Source organism: Poecilia formosa, unplaced genomic scaffold (assembly GCF_000485575.1).
Source record: "Poecilia formosa unplaced genomic scaffold, Poecilia_formosa-5.1.2 Scaffold57, whole genome shotgun sequence".
In the NCBI taxonomy this organism is placed as follows: Eukaryota; Metazoa; Chordata; class Actinopteri; order Cyprinodontiformes; family Poeciliidae; genus Poecilia; species Poecilia formosa.
In genome coordinates this window covers 298,373-321,570 of record NW_006799996.1, presented here as the reverse complement: position 1 = coordinate 321,570, position 23,198 = coordinate 298,373, and the positions used below count along the sequence as shown (strand labels likewise).

At 39.3% G+C, this 23,198-nt stretch overlaps 2 protein-coding genes across 5 annotated transcripts; both read right to left on the bottom strand.

Annotated features, from left to right (window-relative positions):
* Nucleotides 1–248: 248 nt before the first annotated feature.
* Nucleotides 249–5,327, bottom strand: gpr173 (G protein-coupled receptor 173). 2 transcript variants are annotated; one of them, XM_016672253.1, is made up of 3 exons: nucleotides 4,325–5,327; nucleotides 4,166–4,195; nucleotides 249–3,312 (listed from the first exon to the last, which is right to left on the bottom strand). In XM_016672253.1, the coding sequence occupies exon 3, from the start codon at nucleotides 3,141–3,143 to the stop codon at nucleotides 1,941–1,943; it is 1,203 nt and encodes a 400-aa protein (XP_016527739.1). In that variant the 5' UTR covers nucleotides 3,144–3,312; nucleotides 4,166–4,195; nucleotides 4,325–5,327; the 3' UTR covers nucleotides 249–1,940. The 2 variants fall into 2 exon arrangements, with proteins under 2 accessions (XP_016527739.1, XP_007553577.1); XM_007553515.2 differs by lacking the exon at nucleotides 4,166–4,195.
* Nucleotides 5,328–11,795: 6,468 nt separating this feature from the next.
* On the bottom strand, nucleotides 11,796–23,114 carry ppp1r3f (protein phosphatase 1, regulatory subunit 3F). 3 transcript variants are annotated; one of them, XM_016672235.1, is made up of 5 exons: nucleotides 21,867–23,114; nucleotides 16,770–16,804; nucleotides 14,386–14,471; nucleotides 14,178–14,204; nucleotides 12,463–12,552 (listed from the first exon to the last, which is right to left on the bottom strand). In XM_016672235.1, exons 1-4 carry the CDS (start codon nucleotides 22,757–22,759, stop codon nucleotides 14,178–14,180), a joined length of 1,041 nt encoding a protein of 346 aa, XP_016527721.1. In that variant the 5' UTR covers nucleotides 22,760–23,114; the 3' UTR covers nucleotides 12,463–12,552. The 3 variants fall into 3 exon arrangements, with proteins under 3 accessions (XP_016527720.1, XP_007553575.1, XP_016527721.1); XM_016672234.1 differs by lacking the exon at nucleotides 14,178–14,204 and having other exon boundaries at nucleotides 11,796–12,552; nucleotides 21,867–23,082; XM_007553513.2 differs by lacking the exon at nucleotides 14,178–14,204 and having other exon boundaries at nucleotides 11,796–12,552; nucleotides 14,386–14,468; nucleotides 21,867–23,081.
* Nucleotides 23,115–23,198: the final 84 nt, after the last annotated feature.

Sequence of the window (23,198 nt, the reverse complement as noted above, 5' to 3'; positions counted from 1 at the left end):
AAAATAAAATAAAATTTGACAAAAAATCGTAATTGGGTCACTTCTTGCTGCAGTGTGAATGCAGCCTAAATGTGAAAATGTTCAAGGCTTGTGAGTAGCTTTGTGATTTTCTGTACTGGAAATAAATGACAGGTAATTTTAAATCAGACATTAAGTGTTAGAGCTCTGTGTCAAAACATTTCTACAAAGGATGTAATTTGCGTCACCGAGTCGGTCACGTCTCGGTCCAGGCAGGTCATGACTCAGAATGCATCAAAAGTAGAGTCTTTATTGATGAGTGGGCCAAAAGAACCACCTCAGTTAAACTTTACAGTTACAGAATATCATCTCGCAAAAGAGTGCCAGACGTAAAAATTATGGACCTCACTTTGCCTTTTCCGTATCAACATCTGTACAAGTTGTAATACCCGGTCTGGAACCTATGAAATGCAGTGGAATGCATGCTAGAACAATAGGCTGTGCAAGTGTCCACATTTAGAAGATTGACTGCACATTAATATCTCTATGCCTAACGCACTGAAGGTCAGACATTTGCATTACATGAATCTTAATTTGGAGAAACAATTCAGTGCAGACTGAGCCGGGATCCACACAGCAGCCTGATTTCGCTTTGATTTTTCAAACACACTGTGATCCAGACACTCAAACGATGACATTTATGTTGAAATATAAGAGGGCCTGGTAACATTCGAGTTTCCTTCATGGCGCGTCTTCTTTTGCGTTGTATTCTGGTGAAAGCATACAGTAACAGTACAGTACTTTAAAACATTCCCAAGACCATCATTTGCTAATAAATATACATTTGCTATTTTTTAACTGATGTAATATACGTACATCGTTCAAGTCATTAAATCCTATGCCCTGTTTGTAATATACAAGTGCCCCTTTTTTAATCTTATCCCCCGATATTTCACATTTTTTGCACATTAGCATAAAAAAAATCATACCACATTTTCAGTTGCAGAAATTCATTTAAAAGATAAATTTCCATATGATGGCAGCTGAATTTTGCAGGATTTTGAGACAACAAAGTGTGGCTGCTTTCATTTTGACTCAGTATTACTGAAACCTATTCTATCATCATTTCTCCTGTCAGTCTCGTTCTGCCTCTCTCTCCCTTTTTGCTCACACACACCCTCACACACACGCGCACACAAATGCTATAGAAAAACACACAAGCAGGAATGTACATTCCTGTACAGTCTATACAATAAGAAATCAAGTCATATTTCAAAATAGTGTCATCTGCTTTAACATGTATTGTTTACAAATAAAGCAAAACAGGCAATTTTTTTTTTCATTGTATGATACAAAGAAACCTGACACGCCCTAAGTCCAAAAAAATCAAGCATGTTTGGGGGGGCTTCTGCGTTCACAACAGCTATTTAAATGTATCCAAGGGTATCGGGTCCGCTTAATATTCTGCAGTCTTCTTTGAATTACATGAAAAGGCGTCCAGAGGGGTCTATCGCTCCATTCAGACCCCTTTGAGTTCTTTGATGTGTTTCAGAGTTAGCATCGCTCTGATCAACACTTTCTATTCACAGTCCACGGCACATTTCTTCAAGGGGCGTTTTTATCCGTTTAGGGCCTTATGTGACACAAACTAGTTCTCTGGGCCGTGTCCGTCTGAAATAAGGCAACGTTATTTTGAAAATGGCATCTGTCACACCTAATTGGAGTGGTGATTGTTGTGATCTTCCCAAGCTATCATTCGTACATCAGAAGTACACATCGCCAAAAGTGTTACCAAAGGTTTCCTAGCGCCCCTGTTCGGACTGTTTTCACCTCACGGGACATTCTTCAAAACAATCCTGAATTTGGTAGCAAAACTTTGATCTTGTTGTGCAAAACAACAAATCAGACACCAACACTTAAGAGGAAGTGCACTAAATCCCCTCTGCTCTCTCTAAATCTGAAACCCGGATCCTAATTTCCTCTCACATAATGCAGTAGGCCTCATCCTGGGGCAGATGTTGTTTAGTCCTCCAGTAGGTGGGCAGGTGGGCTCGCAGCACTTTCCTCAGGTCCTCATTGAGCAGGAGACAGAAGATGGGGTTGACGCCGGCCTGGGCGAAGCTCATCCACACCGTGATGGAGAGGTACCTGTGAGGGATGGTGCAGGACTGGACGAACACCCTCCAGAAGCAGGCCACGATGTAGGGTGCCCAGAGGACGAGGAATAGCAGGGTGATGGTGTAGAACATCCTGCCCAGCCTGCGCTCTGACCGGACCTCCTCCATCCCGAGCAGCCGCCGGTGCTGATTGTGTAAATTCTGCCTGATGCCCAACAGAGTCGGGGGCATGGGGCCGCGACCGAACCCCGCGATCCAGTTGGCTGCAGCTTGGCCTGTCGCTCCGGGACCGTGAAAGGTCCAGTTCTGGCTGATAGCCGGCACCAGTTGGACCGGTTTCATCTTGCGGTGCCTGTACTCAAAGAGCAGGAGCTTGGCGTAGAATCCGTGAGTGGCCAGGACGACCACGGCCAGCATCAGCATGAAGCCAAGGGTGTCGTTGTTCTTCAGGTGGCGGTGTTCAAAAATGCACTGGTCTTCATCACGGATGAACTCGTAAGTTCCCACATTGAAGACGGGAGGGAACGCCATGGCGACGGCCAAGGTCCACACCATGCAGATGATGGCGGCGCAGGTCCAGATGGTCATGCGTTTGGCGTAGAAGCGGTGGTGGGCGATGGCGAGGTACCGAGTGACAGCCACACAAAACAGCATGAAGGCAGCGTGAAAGCAAAACAGAACAGACATGAAAGCCACAACTTTGCAACTCAATTTGCTGTAAGGCCAGTCCGAGCTGTTGTGGACGGAAACCAGCACAAAGGGGAAGCAAGCGGCGGAGCGGACCGCATCGGCCAGGCACAGGTCCAGGAGAAAGAAGTAAGGGGCCTTGTGGAGTGTCCTGTCTCGCAGCACCAGCATGGACACCAAGAGGTTGCCCACCAGGCTGACACAGATGATCAGCCCCAAGAAGACCAGCTTAAAGTAGGCAGACACATCTGTGGCAGAGAGACCCCCACTGCTGCCATCACTGCTGCCATCACTGCTGCCACCTTTGGCCGGTCCGCTCTGGGAAGCCAGCACGGCCAGTAAACTGCCAGGGCCATCGATGGCGAAGCTCTGGTTCGACATTCTTTCACCTTCCGAGAGAGCCTGCCTGATCCGGGCCCTTGAGAAAACAGCTATTATCCTTCTGCCGCCGCCGTCGTCGTCGTCTCCCCTTGGTCTCTACAAGGAGAGGCCGAGCGGATCTTTCCTACACGACAGAATCATCTCTCTTCTTTGTCCACGGCTTCAGCGCCTGGGAACAGAGACACATTTCCGAGGTTTAAACTAAAAGGAAAACAAGATGTCTGACCTGTGTGTTGGTGAACTCAGTGGATACAAAACACACAAGTGTCGTGTTGGACGACACGGCTCTAAAATCTCTGCCTTCCTGTTTCCCTAACGCTGGGATCAGATCAGCAGCTCTACAGCATGCCAGCTCCTTGGCTCTCTCAGTAATTACCTAGCCCGTTGCTAAGATACTACAGCTCACATACTTTGTGCAAGTGTGGGTGTTTGAGTGAATGCATGGGGGTGTACAGGGATGGAGGGCGGGTGGAAACGATGGGGTGGGGGGTGGAGCAGACACAGCATAACCAACCCTGGGCATGTCCAACAAACAGAGATGTTGTAAATGAGCAAAAGGACATTTTATGCTTTCCCCTGCGCTCCTCCGTTTGTGTGCAGAGGAGCAGAATCTGTAGCATTCATAGCGGAGAGCAAATATGTGGATGTAGCAGCAGAGCAGGGGCAGCCATTTGGGTTTTTTTTCTTTGACTCTGCGTCTGTGTGAAGTGTGCTACCTCACTCAACAGGAGGCGATAAAGTGATAGTGATAAAACAATGATTATTAAACAAGCCAAATCTGAACCAATTTTACCGTTTTATATATTTATACATCTACATATATACATATATTTATTTATTTATATATATATATATATATATATATATATATATATATATATATATATAAATATTATGGGTGGAGATGATAACAATGCACAGGGACACTGGTTTGGGTGGGCCTTGTCAATGTAGGCCACGAACATGAAATGTATTCCCTCCAGCTCTATCTTTAAACAAAATGTGAAAGCAAATAATTTCACCTGATTAAATGGCTGCCAGTCCAGCTAGGCCTGAAACACAGGGTGGAGTGAAAAACAGATGAACAGGTGTCAAAATCACCTCTGCTGGGTGTTTTTTCTCCTCCTTTTTTATATGTGCATGTTTGAAACGGAGAACAACAGACATGAATGATAACCTACCTTTCATTCCCTCATTGTATTTTTGGTCTTCTCTTAAAAAAACACGCACCAAAAAAAAAAAAAAAAAGATCCCAGTCGCTTTGTTTCACTGCTCGTCAAATCGAGAGAAAGACACATAATAAAGCTTCATGCCTCTTGATGTGCTCAACAACACCTGTTATGCATAAATCCATCCAAAAGAGCGACACGGAATAAACATGAGAGGCTGTCGAAAACCAATAATAATAATAATCAACAGCTGATCAAGCAATCCAGAATGAGGGGGATGTGTTTAAAGTCGTAATAATAAAAATAAAAAATCCACCGCCACCCTTTTACAGAGAGAGAGGTTGGGAAGGATGTGTTCATTTGAATATCATCCGAGAAAACAGATTTTATGTTGCATCACGTCGATGGGATGGCATCTGTTTTTCTCTGATCATATATTTCCAATTGATGTCAGAATCTCGACGCTTATAATAACCCACCCACCATCGCTAGGGAGGAAAAAAAGATCGCGGATCCCCTAAATAAAACGTCTTGGGGTGCACAATGGCTAGTGGCAGCAGGACAATTAGTCCACCCAGACAACAGCCTCGATACGCCTCTGTTTCCCATCTTTCGGTCAAAAAAAATTAAAATAAACAAAACAAAAAGCGATGCATCTGCCCCTGAATTGTCGGTATGCAGTCTTTGTTTTGCTGCCGTAGCGAAGGTGGGCTACATCTTAATGGTCCATAATAAAAGCCTCCATGACAGATGGAATATATGAGGAAAAACCGAAGCCAAAAAAAAAATCCTGCCGAGGTATATATATAAATATATATAAAAACAAACCGAGGATTTAACCTCGAAGACGCTGCGCTTCGAAATCACCTTTAGGATTTCATCAAATAACGTAAAAAAGGCGAAGGAAAACAGTGCGGCCAGGATCAGGCGAATTATTCCTGAATAATCCCAATTATGGCTGCTAGCGAGGAGGCAGCTCGCACATTCGCGGAAAGCGTCGGTTTTATTCGGAGGGAGAGAGAGAAGGAGGGAGAGAGAGAGAGAAGGAGGGAGAGAGAGAGAGACAGGGGAGGAGGAAGAGGAGAGGAGGAGGAGGAGGGAGAGACAGGAGGAGGAGGCGGACCTGCTGTGCAGTGTTGTGGGCCACGACTTAAAAAGCCTCTCAGGGATCCGGGGAGGCTGAGGCTGTTTTCTACCGCATGGACACAGAGAGGAGCTCCAGCTCTCCTCCTCCGACACGAACCGGGCCGGATGGCCGCGCCGCGCCGCGCAGGGCGTCAGTATGACGGCATATACTGGGAACATGGAGGAGGAGCGGTGCATTCAGCCAGACATGTCTGAAGTTTATGAGAGTAACATCAGAAAGTTTATAGAAAAAATATACAATTTCTGAGTTTGAAAAGTTGAAAAATTGCTGGGAAAAAAATCTGAAAGCTTTAGATCAATCTATGACTTTCTAGAATACAAGCTTCAAAAATCGAAAAATATTCTATAATTTTCTAGAAACCCACCCCCTCTGCCCCCAGAAACTTCACAGTGGGCAAAATAAAACAAATACTATAAAAACAGAAATTTTCGAGAAAAAATCTTGCAAATTTCTTAGCTTGTAATGTGGGAAATGTCCTAGAAAATCTCCTAAATTTTCTAGAAAAAGAACCATGGAAATTCCCTAGTGTGAAAAGACAAAAATTTACCAAAAGAAAAAAAAATCTGAAATTATCTAGGAAGGCGTTTGGAAATTTTTGATCTTGAAAAGTGAAACTTTCTAGAGATTTCTGAATTTTTTTTTAAAAAAAGCATTGAAATTTCTAAAGTGTGAAGAGTAAGAAATTTACAAGAAAAATCTCAGAAACTTTCTAGGAAAACCTTGGAAATTTCTGAGTTTGTAATGTTGAAAATCTTTGAAATTTTCTAGAAAAAACAGGGAAATTTCCAAGTGTGAAATGTCAGAAATTTGCTAGAAAAAAAATTGAATATTTGAGATTAATCTAAGAAATTTTCTAGAAAAAACATTGAAATTTCTAAATTTGAAAAGTTGAACACTTTCTAAAAAATAAAAAAAACCCCTGAAATTTTTAGCTTTGTCTCAGAAATTTTCTGAGACAGAAAAGAAAGAAAAACGTGAAAATTCCTGATTTTGATTCAAAAGTTTACTAGAAAAAAAACACAAAGTTTTAGAATAATCAGAAATTTTCTAGAAAAAATTTGGAAATTTCAGAGTTTGAAAAGTCAAAAGTTTGCTGGAAAAAAGTCTGAAAGTTTGTGCTAAAAAATTCTGAGATTAATCTCAAAATTTCTAAGTTTAATGCCAGAAATTAACTTCTGCTTTTTTCAACCCTGATATGCCATTGAAACAGGTAGAAAGAGACTCGGTTCTGTGAAGAAAACAATGGACCTGGTTCCATTTAGGACCCCTGTTTTGTCACTCCAGTTTTTGATGAGGGAAAACATGATATCATGAAATAAAGCTGAAAAAAGTAGATTTTACATTATGCTGCCCCTTTAATTGTTTTATTCATGTTTGTATCAAATGTCTGGAACTGGACTGATCTTGGTTTCTGATTCAGATTTTTCTAGGACTCTCCTCTTCTTGTCCCTGTTTAAGCTTTGCTTTTTTATTTTTGCAAAGTTTGATGCGACAGAGCTGCCCAGAGCGCTGCATAATTATTATTAGGTTTGTTTTATTCATTGCCTTCATCAAGTTCAGCTCATTTCTCTCATTCCCAGGCTTTAAGAAAAAATATTGTATTGCCTCAAAACTAAACTGCAATATTATTTCTGGTCTGTTGGTTCAGATTGCAGCAGCTTAATGCACACATTCTCTCACCCTGTTTGTTTTATAAAGTGTTTTAATGTCTTACTTTTCATTTTTAAATCAGTAAATTGTAACACGTTTTTACCTCTCAGATCGTCTGACTTTGTTCTCTCCTTGAGGAAAAAAGTAGGACGTTTCCCCCAACAGGTAATTCAACCTGCTCTCTCCTTCCAGTCTGGAAATGTTTGAAGAGTTTAATGCATGTTGGACTCAAAATTGTGTCAAAAAACAAAACATTAAAGAAAAAGGTTGCAATAACCTGCATTTTGTATAAGTGATTTCCTTAGAAACTTGTTTCGCGACTCCAAACGTCGACATTACATCTTTATACGTTTGTAAAGATAATTTTTATGTGAAAGGCAAAAGTGGCAAACATTTGTAGAAAGATTACACATAATTCAAAACAACCGGTTATGATTGTTATTGTCCGTGATTAAATAAACTAACCATGGCACACTTGAAAATTGGGGGAAAACAGATTTAACTGTGGTTTAGTCACGCCAAACATCTGAAAATAAAAATGTGTGAAAGTGTTGCTTAGATTTCAGTTGTCTAGATTGGTTTTTATTAAATTACTTTATTCACTGTTCATAAAGTTCATCCATGATATTATTCTGAAGTCAATTTAAACTCTGCTTAAATTTTTACTACTTTTCCAAAAATAATCTCTTCTGATTTTTCTGCAAAAGTCTGAAAAAAGTGGACTAGTTAATAATTTTATTTAAAACCAAACAAATAAACAGTAGTGTAATCCAAAGGACAGTAAAGAACAGATTAAATTAGCTGTAATTTGGGACAAACTAACTCTGCCACACTTGAAAATAAAGAGGAAAAAGATCTAAAAATAATAATTTTGAGTCAAAATGTTACTCAGATTTCAATTATCTACATTGCTTTTCATTAAATTATTTATTGAGCATTTACTGTTGATATCTTCCTGAAGTCAACTTAAATGCTGCACTTCTTTTTGAAAATTAATCTCTGCTGATTTTTCTGTAAAAGTCTGAAAAAGTGAAAATAGTTAATTTTATTTAAAGGCCAAACACACACACTAATAATCCAAATAATGGATTAAATTAGCACCATAAACTGACTGAAACACAGTGAACTAAATAAACAAGATGACAATAAAAGTCCCTGTTTTTTATAATCTGAAGCCGTCTATGACATTTCAGAATATAATCCTGGTTTGTTTTTCAGCCTTCCTCTCCGTCTCTCAGCTTACAAAGCCTGAGGCGCTGCAGGATACCGTGACTTCAATGCAATGCGTGACCTTTGGCTTTCTTCAGCAGCTCATGTTGCAGTTTGTGTTCAGAAAACGCGGCGCGCTCTGCAGACGCCAGCGTTATTTTAAAAGTGACTCCGGTCTATTCTGCTCTGCACAACAATGCCACGTCTCTGCATTAAGATAAACTTATTTTGAAAAACAGATGAAGAAAATAAGGTCAGACAAGAGGGGATTGGATCAGGTTTAATTCTGGGACATTGCAAAAACTTTCATCACTTCAAACATTTGATTTTGTGTTTAAATTCATTTGTGAGGTTCACAAAACAGAGTTGTACAGTTTGGTGCAACAACATCGAGGGTTTACTGGCATGAATCAACAGGAAGTCCCGTCATCGACATCACTTCTAACTCCAATTCTTTCCTTAAACTGACATTATTTACTAGTGACTGAGGCAAACTCGTTCTCATGCACTTTACAAACAAAACTCTATTTCAAGATTTTGTGCCACACCGAAGACGTAACACTCCACAACTTAAAATAAGAAAGTATGCGTTGCCAACGACATGTGGACCATTTTAAAACGCAACGTTCTGGCAGCTGGTTGCTGCCATCTTGATATTCTGGATGCAGTAGAGACCATATTTAGAAAAGACGGAGGAGTGTCGTTATCCCTCGTTTGAGTCACTGCCAGGTGTAAAGCTTTGCCTGCATAAGCACTCTCAGAAGAGTTTTCCCATGAGATTAAAATGTAAAAATATATTCTCAATTTATTGCACCATTACACCCAACGGCTTCAGCATTCGCTCAACCTTTAACTGTGTCAAAAAAAGTTCAGGTAAAGAGACAAACTAGCACCAGTTAGAGGCAAATCACGAATATATTTATGCTGGATGCTAGGTCCATTAGCTTTAGCAGCTAGCATGCTGTGAAGCACACCGAGTGGTTAGTTGTTGTTACGCTTACCTCAGTCGTCAGAGGTCTGATCTAAATCCCACCCAACTTGACCTTATTGCAGTTGGAAAACCAGTCAAGCTAAATAAAATTAGCGATGGAAGATAATAATGTATTTCACATTCAAAACATGAAACTGGATGTTCAATAACGGACCAGTGTGTGTGAGACACAAAACAGTTTATTACAGCAGCAGTTTCTGAACATATGGCAGCCATTTTGGATTCCTAAATGGGGAGCAAAACGTTGGCGGCTAACGCAAAATTTAGCTGTGCTGCAGAGTCACAGCTCTTTGGAAAACATTTGACAAAATATGTGCTAAAAATAAAGTGGATTATGAGGGATTTCCATATGTGCTTGATTGGCTGTTTTGGTCAGAGTCTAGACTAAATATCGTTAGCATAAAACAGTAACAATCCTGCATTTTTTTTACTTTTTCTACACTTAAACCTTGCAGAAATGTGGACTTATTAAAGGAAGGTGTGCAGCTCTTTGTGTTTAATGAAATTAAACCTTTCAGAAATGCAGATGAACAGTTTATAAGTGAAGCTGCTGCTGTTTATTTAAATGCATGGTGGCCATTTTGGAACTTTCCAAGTTGAAATTTGAAATGGACTTTACAATTTTAAGGGATGCTATGGTTTATTTCCCAACTTCCCAGTTCCAATGGGAAACACTGGTGAATGGAGCTGTATCCACTTAATAAAATCAACAGCAAGCAGCAATAAATAGATCAAAAACTGAGGCTTCATCAGTTGGTGTTATTAAAGAAACTCCTGACAAAATAAACTAAGATCCATTTTTAATGTAATTCTGAAACGCATGAGGATTTTAGGTGAAGAAATAACATTTTAGAAGGTGTTTTTTTAGAGCGGGTGTTGTCCACAAAACAAAGATGTTTTATTGATAAAACGGAGATCACTAAGAGACTTTAAGGCACTTTCTCACTGGCGTCACTTTTAATTTTACTGGCTGTTTTCATCTTTTTATTACCTGAACCTGTGCTACATACGATGAATGCAATAAAAGGTGCATCTTAACACTAACTGGACAATATCACATGATATACTATTAATATCTTCACACAACAAGATAATTCATAGATCGCCTACAGAAAACAAATGTGCTTTCCTTCTGCTACATACATGGCGTAAGCCTGCAAAAGTCTTCATTCCCATTAGGTTTTCCATATTCTTGTTAAATCACAGTGACAAACTTTAATATATTTTATGCATCTTGATCTAAATAAAGTAGTTTATAAAATCATGCATTGTTTTATTTTCAGATTATAATCTGAAAATTTGGCAGGAATTTTCCTGCAGTTCTGAAAATGAATCTAAGCAAAACAGATGAAACTCAGATTTGAAGGAAATCTCAGTTTTTGAGTCTTGCAACAATTCGTAAGTGGATTTATCTGACACATGAATTCGCTCTGATCATTTGATCTCTGGCTCTGTGTTCAGGGTTGAAGTAAACTCTGCCCTGATCTGAAGTATTTCACAGCTTCCTACAGATTTCCTCACAGTGTTTAGCTTCATCCGTCTCCTCCTCTTTAACCCTGACTGGCTCCTCTGCATCTCTGCATGAATCCACTTTACCATAATCCACTACTTTGTGTGGATCCATCACATAAAATCCCAAAGAAATATTTTGAAGTTTGAAATGAAATGAAATAAAATGAAATGAAGTTTGCACTGTAGTTGTAGCATACACTGCAAAAATATGAAATCTCACACTAGAAATAAGAAAAACTAACTTGCAAGTAATTTTTAGCAAGAAATTTGAGTCAATAATTCCTTAATATTGATGAAAAAGTTTTTAGTTTCTATAACTTTAGAAAAATGTCTTAATAAATTAAATAATGTGCAGGATTATTTACCTAAAATAAGCTCTTGTATCTTGATTGTACGTTAGTTTTGTCTCATTTCAAGTGTACGAAGATAGAAACTAGATCAGAAATATTTGGTAAGATTTTGTGTTTTTGCAGTGTAACAAAATGTGAAAAAGCTTAACGGACTTAAACACTTTTACGAGGCTCCGTATGTTTGATTTTGCACAAAATCAGAGAGAGACGTGAGCGTTATTGAACTCATTGGCTTCTTTTTGGAATCATTAAAAGGCACTTCGCTTGACAGCAGATCAGACTGAACCTTTGGAGCCAATCCAGAAGAACCAGAAGCAGCTGAGGTGCATCACTAGTGAAGCGGCAAACTTTAAATGAGTCCCTTTGATTTCCTTCACTCAGCTCAAGCATGCAGATGAGTTTCTAAATAAAGTGCAAGAAACAGGTTCAAACAGATGTTTGGTATCATTGTATCTCCGTACCCGATTTTCTTTTGTTCTTCATCTCAAACTTGTGCGTGCGTGTGTGCGTGTGTGTGTGTGTGCGCGTGCGTGTATAAATAACTGTGTGAAAAACTTACATCGGGGTTCTGCTTCTCTGACCAGAGTCTTTGAACGCTTCGAATAAAGATATAAAGACAAAGCCGGCTCTTTCTCCGGTTTATTGAGCAGCTTCTCTACCCTCTCCTAAAGAGTTTCCAACACACCAGTGAGATGGAAACACTCAGGAAGATGATGCACGGCAACAGATCCATGCTGTAGTCTTCTTTTTCTTTTTCAGACCTCTGGCGTAGTGGATCGTCGGATGAGGCAGGTTGAGGAGCGGCGTCTTTGCTCGGCTCAGGGGTGTTCGGCTTTGTCACAGGTTTACCTTTGTCCTCCGCTTCCAAAGATGCACGAGCCTCATCTGCAGCTCTTTTCTTTGCCTCACGTTCTGCAGATTTTGAGGTAATTTCTAAAAGCCTTTTATGAAGTTGGTTCAATTGTTCTTTGTCTTCTACCGTCACACTGGGACAGGAGACACACTTAGCAGCTATGTGCTTGTCTCCTGCTGCTGACGGCAGATTCATATGTGCTGCAGGAGGACAGACGCCAGGAAGAGTTTCCACTCTCTCAGCCTGGGACTTGCCTGATCTCTGTTCGGGTTCTTGAGATGAAGGAGGCCAGGGAGACGGCGGCACAGCGGGAGGGCTCTGCACAGACTGCTCTGGCGTTTCTTTCTCGTGCTCTTGGTGGAGTAAATGCGAAGGCTGAGACTTATCTGGTTGGAGTGCAAAGGCAGAATTGGACTGAGGGTCGGGTTTGGGGGATGCTGAAGGTGCAGCGGGTGTGGACAGTGCGGCAGCACCAGATGGCGGCCTGTGTTGAGATGTGGCGGAGGAACCGGACTGGTGAACGGGTTTCTGTTGAAGTAAATGAAGAGAAAACAATGACAGCTCACAGCAGAGAAACGATTTCAAATCAACAGAAAAGCATTTTAAAACACACGAATGCTTTTCTCTGACATAAACTTCATGCTGACAGTGTGGCGGTGACGATGTAAACACATAAAAAGTGCAGGCGAGAAAAGGTCAGTTCTCCAAAATGTAAATAGTAGGACGTCTTGTTAAATGTATAAAAATCCATGCATTTTTAAAAATATAAACATTGGTTTAATGTTTGCCTTTCTGTTTTTAAAAACCGAACAGATAAAAATACAACCTCCAGAAAGATATTTATGATCATTTTTACATGCAGCCATATAAAAATACATCCAATGACAGATTGTTTTCAACAGTACTGAAAGTTATAAAAATAAAAATGGAAGGAGAGAATTTTAAAAATATTTTTCTTACATTTTAAGGAAACATCACACATTTGCTCCACTTATATGAACTATTATTATACAACTCTGACACCAGAACGACACGAGCGTAAACCAAACACAGCATTCATATAAACTACATTTCTTTTTAGTGTTTAAATATATTTTTGGGATAAAACTCACAATTCTAAGATTTTTTTCTTCTTTCTGCTGCCTTTCATTTTATTGATTTGTATATTTTGTTCTATTGTATATAATTGTTTTGTTTCTAATCATATGAATACATTTCATAACTAACTAACTAACTAACTAACTAACTAACTAACTTTTCTTAGAGTAGACATTGACTAAAAGGTAAAAGGAAAAGCTTTAAATCACCAGTTGTCAAGGCAGGTATGAAACATTTTCCTGGTGGGTAAAAATTATGAGTTACAAAGTTACAACTTTGCAAACCGGTAATTTTACCCAGAACACAGAAAAAACAACAATAAAAATTTATTTGTTATTGTTGTGATTTGTAGCAGTAGTAGGGAGACATGGAATCGGTATTTGTGTCACAAACAGTTTACAAATAACTCCAATTTCTCGTCACCAAACATCAATTTGACGATGACAGCAGTCTGGAATCTTGACGGGTCTAAAACAACTGAAGTTGGACAGTATTGGGCCGTAACAGACAGAAAATGTCAAACAGGTTAGAAGGCTGTTGAGGAGAAAAATAAACCACAAAGGTCAGAAGTGTGAAATGTTTTAAAGTCTAAAAACAATTTCCATTTCCAACTCAAATTTTTGTAAATTAGGATCCTACGATTCAGAAATACTCCCAACCAATCAGGGTTGGGAGTAATCAATAATTATTGATATCACTGATACGGTGATGCGTTTTTTCAGCCATATTGTCCAGCCCCACCTTCAGGACAACCAACCACTTCAAATGGTTACATTAACGCTGAAAGCAGGCATGTGGACACTGAATGAGGTGACAAACACAACGGACACAATCAGATCCGTTCTTTAAACAAGGTGACATACATTTTTGTTAGTTTATTTCTGACAAAACTGTTTTACTCTAATCTCAGTTTTAAGCTTTTTAGTTCCGTTTATTGTCATTATTCTATAAAGACACAGACATATTGCAAACGCCAAAACCCCCAAAGAGCATGCAGCATGAAACGGATAGTAAATGACAGAAACATGCTGCAGGCGTGAGAAGTGAGACTTTACCTAAGTTGTTGCTGACGCTTCAATGAGCTGTGAACAACATAAACAACCAAACCAGAGATGACTTGTTTCTTAAAGTTGAACTGAAATGTTTTAGATCCATGATTTTAACAAATAAAGTGAATGGCTTTGTCCGATTACTTGTAAAGTATGAATTTGTAATCAACTTTAGTGTTGAGTTAATTTCTTCTTCTCTTTGTTTCATCCTTACCTCCACGTCGATCTCAGGATGAATGATGACTGGACACACAGCTGAAGGCCTGTCTAGTTCTGCTGGTAAACTCTCTGGTTCCTCTGAAGATGTGAAGCAGAAGAAATAAACTCAAAGATTGGAGATGAAAACAGGAAAAAGCAACACTATAAAAACATCATATGAAGAAAAGCATGTGAGAATAATACAAAGTTACCATATATATAAACTACAGCATAAATTAGTTTCAAAATTCATAAGCCGTTTTTGCACTGCAGGTCCGGCCTGGCCCAGCCAGGCTCGGTTCGACCCGGTTCCATTGGTGCTATGGCCCTGGTCGTTTTGCATTGAGCAGGATACGTCACGTAAATCGACCAGTTGCTAAGCTACAGAGGCGGCGATCTCCATAGCGACCGAACAGTTTTCTTCATAGGCATAAATACATAGACCCCTCATGGGGCGGGTCGGCCCGTTGCTGCGATACGTAACAGCGTCCGCCATATTGAATGTGGAATATGTGCCAGTAAGCTAATACAGGTAAATGGACCGAACTTAAGAAATTTCCGTTCGACAAAGTATTTTAAGTTAATTCCTGTCATTGACACATTTTCTCACACACACTAATATATTTGGTAATCAAAGAAATGACTAAAGACAGAGTTTCTAACTTTTGATGTGATTATTTAATTGTTTTGGGGCATTTCTGAATCAAGAGCACAATATTTTTATTTGATAGGAATGATTCTGATAATTTTTATATTAACATTGATGAACAGACACTTTTAGTGTTTAAAGAACATATTTACATAATTCCATAATTTAAATGTACATTTAACATTTCAAGACAACAAATAATTTTCTTGTATTTATTTTTATACATTATTGAGAAATTATTTTTTATTTATAAATCAGTCATTGTCAAACAACAAACTACACATTTTTCTTACTTTTTTCCAGAGTAAAATATTTATTACAGTATGTCAACTCTGCTATTGACAGCAAAGAGTGAAAATAAATCTAACAGAGTAAATTATTATTATTTCATTACATAAACTGTATTAATACACTAATACTTCAGATTGCGATATTTAAAAATACACAAAAAGTGAAAGAATAAAACATTTATTTATTATACTGGGAACACTGGTCACAGGCAGGGCTTCAGTCTGCTGGTCACACTGGGAGAACTCAATGACTTCTGAGACGTCCTGGTTCACAGGCTAAAGCCAAGGATAAAAGAGAAATTATCCAAAATGTAATAGAAAATACATATTTCCTTCCTATTCATAAAAAGACATTTTCAGCATGTTGGGCTCTGACTCGTAGCATCTTTATAGCTAAATACCGACATGGTGAAGCTGAGCTGGGAACAGACTGAAGAACAGCAGCTCCAGCTCTGATCCTGACTGATCTTTCCTCACTAAATCCTCTGGTTTTTAATTAACTTCTCCTCTAACAGCGGTTTTTCATCACCTCTCTCATTAGAAAACAGTATGAAAACGTTAGCTGCTAAGCTAACAATCGGCAGTTACTTCGGGCCAATTAAACTACATAGGAAATATTTTTCAGTTGTTTAGAAGCGAATTTCTGGCTGCAAAGTCAAGTAATTCTGATCTTTCATCCTTACCTGTGAAAGGTAATGCCACTGAATCCAGTTTGCTTCGTAAAACAGTTGAAACAGGTCCACACAGCACAGGACTTAAGGAGTTCCGATCGCCACATAGAAGATGGCGGACGCCGTTACCTCAGCGCTCCGTGAGGGTCCACGTATTGATGTCTATGGTTTTCTTCTTGGGTCTCCCGTCCCGCTTTTTCTGTATGCAATCATGAACGTGGAGGCTGAGAAAAACATTTACCTCAGCTTTACATTTAACGAAAAGAAGAAAAAAAAAAATCTCATCTGAATGTGTCTGAGCTGGACTCGCGGCCAGCTGAACTACCGCTGCGTCAGGCGGGATTTCCCGGCTGGAGCGACGCCGGATGCGGAAATCGCCCTCGTTCACAGCGACTTCTGATCGGTTCATTGGAGAAATGTTATTTATATTTACCATTAAAATATTTGGCTGAAGAGGCGATTGTAACCCCAGTGTAGGGTAAGAATAGATTATGACGGGAATGTATTGATGCAGCATATTGAAATGACAGCCACTGATCCAGAGATGTGGTCTTTGTCCCGCCCCCACAGCCAATGAACCAATCAACAGCTGACTACAAACCGGCCCGGTTGGAACCGCAGCTTTTTGGGTTCCAGGGAGCCGGGCGGTACCGGGCTGGAAGTGCTAATGCAAAAACGATCTGTGCCCGGGTCCAGCTGTCCAGCTGTGCAGTGCAAAAGGGGCTATATTTTTAAAATTTCTTCAGTTAACATGACGAAGCAACAGTTTATGTGGGTGTTTATTCAGTACCGTCTCCTTTCTCCTGATCTTCCTCTGACGTCAGGCTGCAAGAAAAGAAAGCACAGTTTTCATAATGTTGAACAATTTTTAAACATTTTCTCAGCTGTGGTGAATGAATAATAATAAATATTATAAAACATAAATACAATATAATATAATACAATATAAAACATAAATACAAAACCCTATAAATTTTGAGGACGATTACCTTTCCTATTACTGTGGCTGCATAACAGATTAAACTTTCTACAGATTTAATTTTGATAAGTAAACATTAGAATATATTTAGCAAAAGTGCTAATTAAGAGTGAGGAACAAGATGAAGGAGGTGGAAACATGATAATCAAGATTTACCAAAACAGAGAGATTCTGATATTATTTAGATTTAGAACATTTTTTAAATACAATATTAGAAAAATTGGAAATAAACAAATTATTTGATTATTTTAAGAAAATACAAATTTTATTGCCTAAAATGCCATAACATGGCATTTATTTTGTGAATTTGAGCTATGTGAATATAGAAAAATGACATTTACAGAGTTTTGGGTAAAATATATTGACAGGCAAAAGTGTTTTTATAGTAAATGTGAAATGTATATATGTTTTCTACAGTCTTGGCTTATTTACTGCTCTGAATATGTTGGGTTTTTCATTGAATGCCCTTCTTTTGAGTCAGTTAGTTGACAATTATTTCAACAATCGATCCATAGGGCATACATAAATGTTTAATATTGAGAAAACTAAAATGTTTTTTGACTTAGTACCCTATTATGTTTCTTTTTTTCTCCTTTTGTCCCTTCATTTCTTATCTACATGTTGTCATTTCATCCCTTCCTTCCTACAAACAAGTCACGGTCTTGAACCATTGTGTGATCTTTTTTTTTTTTTTTTTAGCAATTAGATATTTTCAATCATTCTGACATATTTTAAAAACATTCAGTTTTCTTTTGGGATAAAGTAATTTAGTTATGGCAATAAATAGTCATAAAAGGCCCAAATCTCATGTAAATTCTTTATTATATTCTGAAAACCTTGCCTTATGCCCCAGTTTTCATGCATTTAAGTTCCTAAAATATGGACCCTAAAATATGACTGATTAGAAACCTCTAACCAACCTCTTCATGATAGAAATTATTTGAGTCATAAAGCTGCATTTCTCTACAGAAGAATAGACAAATTTGAGATATATTCTGATTTATTCTGATATAATCTAGGCCACACATGGTAAAAAAAACTAGCATGAATATTAGCTAATATGTCTCACAATATGTGCTGTTTAGTGGAACACAAAAGGTTTTAAATATTTGTAAGGGGGTTTTCGAGAAACACCTGCTGGTTGTTAAATGTCAGAACTGAATGTATGGAGAGCAGTCGCTGACGGAGGTAAATAAAAACAAACACTTTGAAACAGGAATGTTGTCTGCGGGTTTTCAAAAGACGGGGCAACGCCGCATTGCCAAGAGCCGAAGCTCAGCGTGCCAAAAGCTGAAGACGTGTGACGAGCATGTGACAAGAGCTGCAGGAGCTTCTTCTGCTGTTTTATTCCATGACCTGCCTTATATGAAAAATATGGGCCATTAAAAACATGATCAAGATTTATGCAGATCCCAGAATGTGAAACTGTGATTTTTGCAATTCAATAGATAATTTCAAGACTTTTAAACTGATTTAATTACAGAATCAAACTTATTACTGAAGATTTCTGACTTTTAGAATCATTGAATTAGAGATTTACAGGCTTAGTTACAAATTTTAATGTTGCATTTCAGGAGTATGTCTGAGTGAAGACGAATGTCTGGTCAGTCCCTTGACCCTGAGCATGACATTGAAGGAAAAAATAGCTTGTTGAAACCATGAGGGCAGGTGTGTGTGAAACTGATTTATAACTACTAACTCTAACAACTAACTCTTAGCTAAGCTTGAATGTTTCATTCTTTTACTCAAAAGAAAAAAAATCAGACAAATTCAGGACTGCCTGAATATTTTATGCATTCATCAATCAGCTTAATCTGTATTGGGTAAACAAACCATCAGAAACTATCAGAAAGCAGCTGCAGAAGTGAAAATCTACATGATGGCTATCAGTTTATGAACTGTTTGATCCTCTTCATGTGTCGCTAAAGGGACCTTTACCAGAGCAAGATCTACCATCTATCATGTTGATGTTACAATAAATAAGAGGATTATTTGGCTTTGATAGACTGCAGCCTCTTAATTACATGTGGGGCAGAGGCCAGTCTGCTCTTTGAAATCGTTTCTCCCTTACGAGTGATAGGAAAGGTCAGAGTTAAATTTTAGTGCCAGGGGAAACGCCAGGACTGAAAACGACACCTGCCCTTTTCCTATTTTCATCGCGTCACACACCATGCGGGCCACTGGCATTCAGCGCAGGGTGTGAGCTTTCTGAAAAATCTCTTCCTGGGCAAGTGGAAAAAACTGAAACAGAAATAAGAAATTCAAAGAAATGCCCTTCATGTTGTCTGAATATACGTCACAATTTGGATTCGGGTTCCTCTGTGGCAAAACGTCGACCACTGAGGTGAATGCTTGTTTTAGCCAGGAAGGCTCAAAGGGTATTAGTAAGGAGATACTGCTCTGTAGCTGCTGCCCCTGTGTCTGTGTTGCAGGGATGACTCTATCTAGGAGCTACTACTGACCTGTAATGTTTCCTTGAACAGGTTTGGGTAGATCTAACATGTTCATTACATTACAGATAATGGTTAGTTCTGCCTATTTTCAGCTGTTTTGGTGTGTCTTGTCACTTTAAATCCAAATAAGCTGCCTCTAGCCACGCCCTCCTCAACTCAACATTTACACTGGCATGTAAATGTAACTATGCAATCATAGATCTTTGAAAAGCAGAAATAGAGCCAACGAGAATAGAAAGTAGTTTCTGAATGTAAGTCAACATTACCATTCTTGTCTTTTCTAGCAGCCATTGTACAGCACCAAACGTACTATAAGTCCTCTTGGGTTGCTAGGTAACGATGCAGTGCCCGTCAATTGCGATTCAATAATTGAGATGTTTTGGAAATGGCTCGTTTTCCAGTCACCAAAAGACATTACATTTTTAAGCACTTGGGTTGTTTTTAGAAGCAAATGGAAGAATAAAAACATGCAAAATGTGAAGTTTGCAGCATAGGTCCCCTTTAAATTTCTTCACTTCAGTTTTTTAAAGGTTTTAAATGAGAGACTGAAACATAGTAATTTTTACTTGTGAAGTTGAAGGGAAAAAAATTCCATTGTTTTTAAAGAATATAAAAAATATATTATCTATTTGTATTCATAAATCACCCACCTGAATAAAATTCAATGCAAACATCTGTCATCAAAAGTCACCTAGTAGGTAAACAGAGTTCACAGTGTGTATTTTAATTTTAGTATAGATACAAACATACATGCTGGAATGGCCTATTCAAAGTTCAGAACAAAATCTACTTGAGAATCTTTGGCAAGACTTGAAAACTTCTGCTAGCAGATGCTTCTCATTCACGCTGACAATATTCACATTTAAAAATATTTTACTGATCCCAAAGGGAAATTAAATCTGTTTTGTAAAGCAGAATGGGGGAAATGTATTTAAACCCCTAGATTTAGCACAATCCAGCTGTAATTAATCAAATACTGATTCTGGGCAGCTTAATCTCAAAAGTCCACTTTACTTTTGAGATTTTTCTTAGTTAAAAAAGTAAAAAAAAAAAACATGTTTCTCTATTCTGCACAAATGTCCTCTACATTGTGTTGGCCTAATCAGATACATGTCAATAAAATATTTTAAAGTTTTGGTTTGTTGTTTGTAGAATATGGAAAATGTTAAAGGGTTGAATACTTTTGGAAGGGATTGAATTCCTAAATACAGCTATTTTCTGAAATCAGCTCAGTTATCCTGTTAGCATCAATAAGAAACAGAGTTGGCTGACAAAAGGCTCTTAAGCTGACTTAAGTTTGACCAACAGTGAACTCTGAGCTGTTCAATTCATGGCTGTCTGAAGCAAAGCCGACCCAAAGCATAAGCGAATTAAGCTGCTGCTTAAGGCAAGTAAATCATCAGGGGTCTTCCATTTGTGCTTTAATTTTAACAGAAAAAAGGATTTTATTTATTGAGAATGACAACAATATTAAGTAGACATTAAAAGATTTACTTTGTTTATATATTGTATATACATTAAAATGTAAGATTTAAGAAGAATTATCAGGTTTATTTTATAATAGTGCACTGATCATCTTCATGGTTTGATTCTTGTGTTAATATAGTTACAATTTGATTCTATAAGTTTAATAATTTATTTGTGTTTGAGTTTGGTTTGTTCACGACTCAACAAATAATAACCAGTTATTGATTATTGCTTTTAAGCTCAGACAGTTAAATATGTCCTCCTCTCTCACATTCCACCAAATGTGTGCTGAATGCTGTTAGTGGTGATGTTCTTAACAGGAAGCAAACTCTGCTTAAGGCCCCAAACAACATTCAGACTGGGAAACTTTCTGACTGGGAAGTCAAACTTCCCAGTCAGAAAAATCAACTGGGAAACTGGGAGCAACTCTGACTACCCCCAGCTACAACTTGTGAGGTGGACTGTTACCTGTTACAAAGCTGTTACCTCGTATCTGACGTCAAACCCAGCTCTGAGTTCCCACTACTGGAACACAACATTTAAGCTGCAGTATGTAACTTTTAGGAGGGTCTTAGCGCTGTCAATCACCCTCTGTGTGGTGATGCCCATCCTCCCCTCTTGCTCCCACCTTTGCTCTCTGCTACACAGCAGCTAGCAGAGTCTGTTGTGAACGCTTAGGCTAAGCAGTTTTCCTATAATGGTAAGTTGTTTCTCCGCCATTAACGCTGTATGAGGTTGATTGACAGCGCTAAGACCCTCCCCCTGGCTGTGATTGGTTGTTTTTGGTTGAGAGGTGCATTTCTTGGGATGGCAAACGCTGCTCAGGGAGGAGGTGGAGGAGATTGATCTTTTCATGGACTATCTTTGTCATAACATACAGTCACCACATGGTGACAGTTTTAACCAATATAAGAAAAAAACATATATTTTATAAAGTCCCACACGGCTGCTTTAAAACTGATAACTTCCAGGCATATAAAACAGCTACCTGTAGACTTTCGGGCTCTTCAGGATGCTTCTTTTTTGTGCCGTATCACTGCTGGTCTGGGTTGGATCATCTTCATAGGACAAAAGCAGCGTCACAGCGTAATTCATGGAAAAGTTATTGGCCCAGTAATCACCAACCGAGGTTTCATAGCGCACGACAAATTCAATGCGTGAGCCGTGCGTGGTGTACGGTGGTGCAAAAGACAGCTTAAAGGAGAACTGATCAGTGTCGCCGTCGTTAGATCCAAACACATACTCTGCAGGGTAATCAAAGTAAGTACCCCAGTTGTCCATGGTTGATCTGATGTACACCGCTTTGTGGAAGGAGATGTTCAGGACTCGAATTACTCCACTGAATGCGAGCGGCTCGTCCTCCAATGGGGATATCCGCTCAACTTCCACTTTGTTGGAGCGCACAGCTTGCAGCAGGACGCCGACGCTGGGAGCGTGGAACTCCGGGTGCACTCGATAGGTCGGCTCCCGCTCTGCTTTGCGGTATTTCGCCTCCTCCTCCTGCCACTTTGCGGTGTCTTCCTCGTCCGAGTCGAAGGCTGCGAATTCGCGCACATCCACCAGATCTCCACCTGTTGTGTCGGCGAACGACACCCGCTTTCCTGCAGAGAGCGCCTGGTGGATCCGCATGTACTCGGCTGTCTCGTCAAAGATGGACGCGCCCCGCTTCCTAGGCACCGGGGAACATCTGGGGATGAAACGGACATCATCGGTGTCATCCTCATCCTCATCCTCCTCATCGTCGTTTTCCTCAGCGGCGTCCGTGCGTGAGCGACCCTCCGCCTCTCCGGCCGACTTGCTGTTTTTAATCGTTTTGAAAAGGCCCTCTTGGCTTGGTATGGTTAAGAAAGACATATCTGCAGAAGAGTGCATATGTCGCATTCAAATTAAACACTTGCAAGTATTCATGGTTTGAGGAGTGTGGATCCAGCGCCGAATCTGCGTTACGCACGGAGAAGCCCCTCCGTCCTGACAACGCGTGTGGCGTTAAATGTCACCCGTGGAAAACCTGGCTTTCCAAGTCCTTGTGACAGACTATCCCCTGGCTAAGATGACTTTATGCGGCGCTGTTTGGCAGCTCTTCTGAAAGCAGTAGCCTCTAATATTAGTGCTGGTTCCTTTGACGTGACCCAAATGTGTTTTTTTTTAAACTGGTGTAATCCTACTGCACCCAATGCTTCTCCTCAGCCCGGGCTGACTGAACGCCCTCTAGTGGAGTCAGAGGGTAAATAAAACACTCATTACACATTTACTCAGTTCAGCCTTTGAATGAACTGATGAATAAATAAAACAATGAACTAAACAATAAAAACTAAAATAA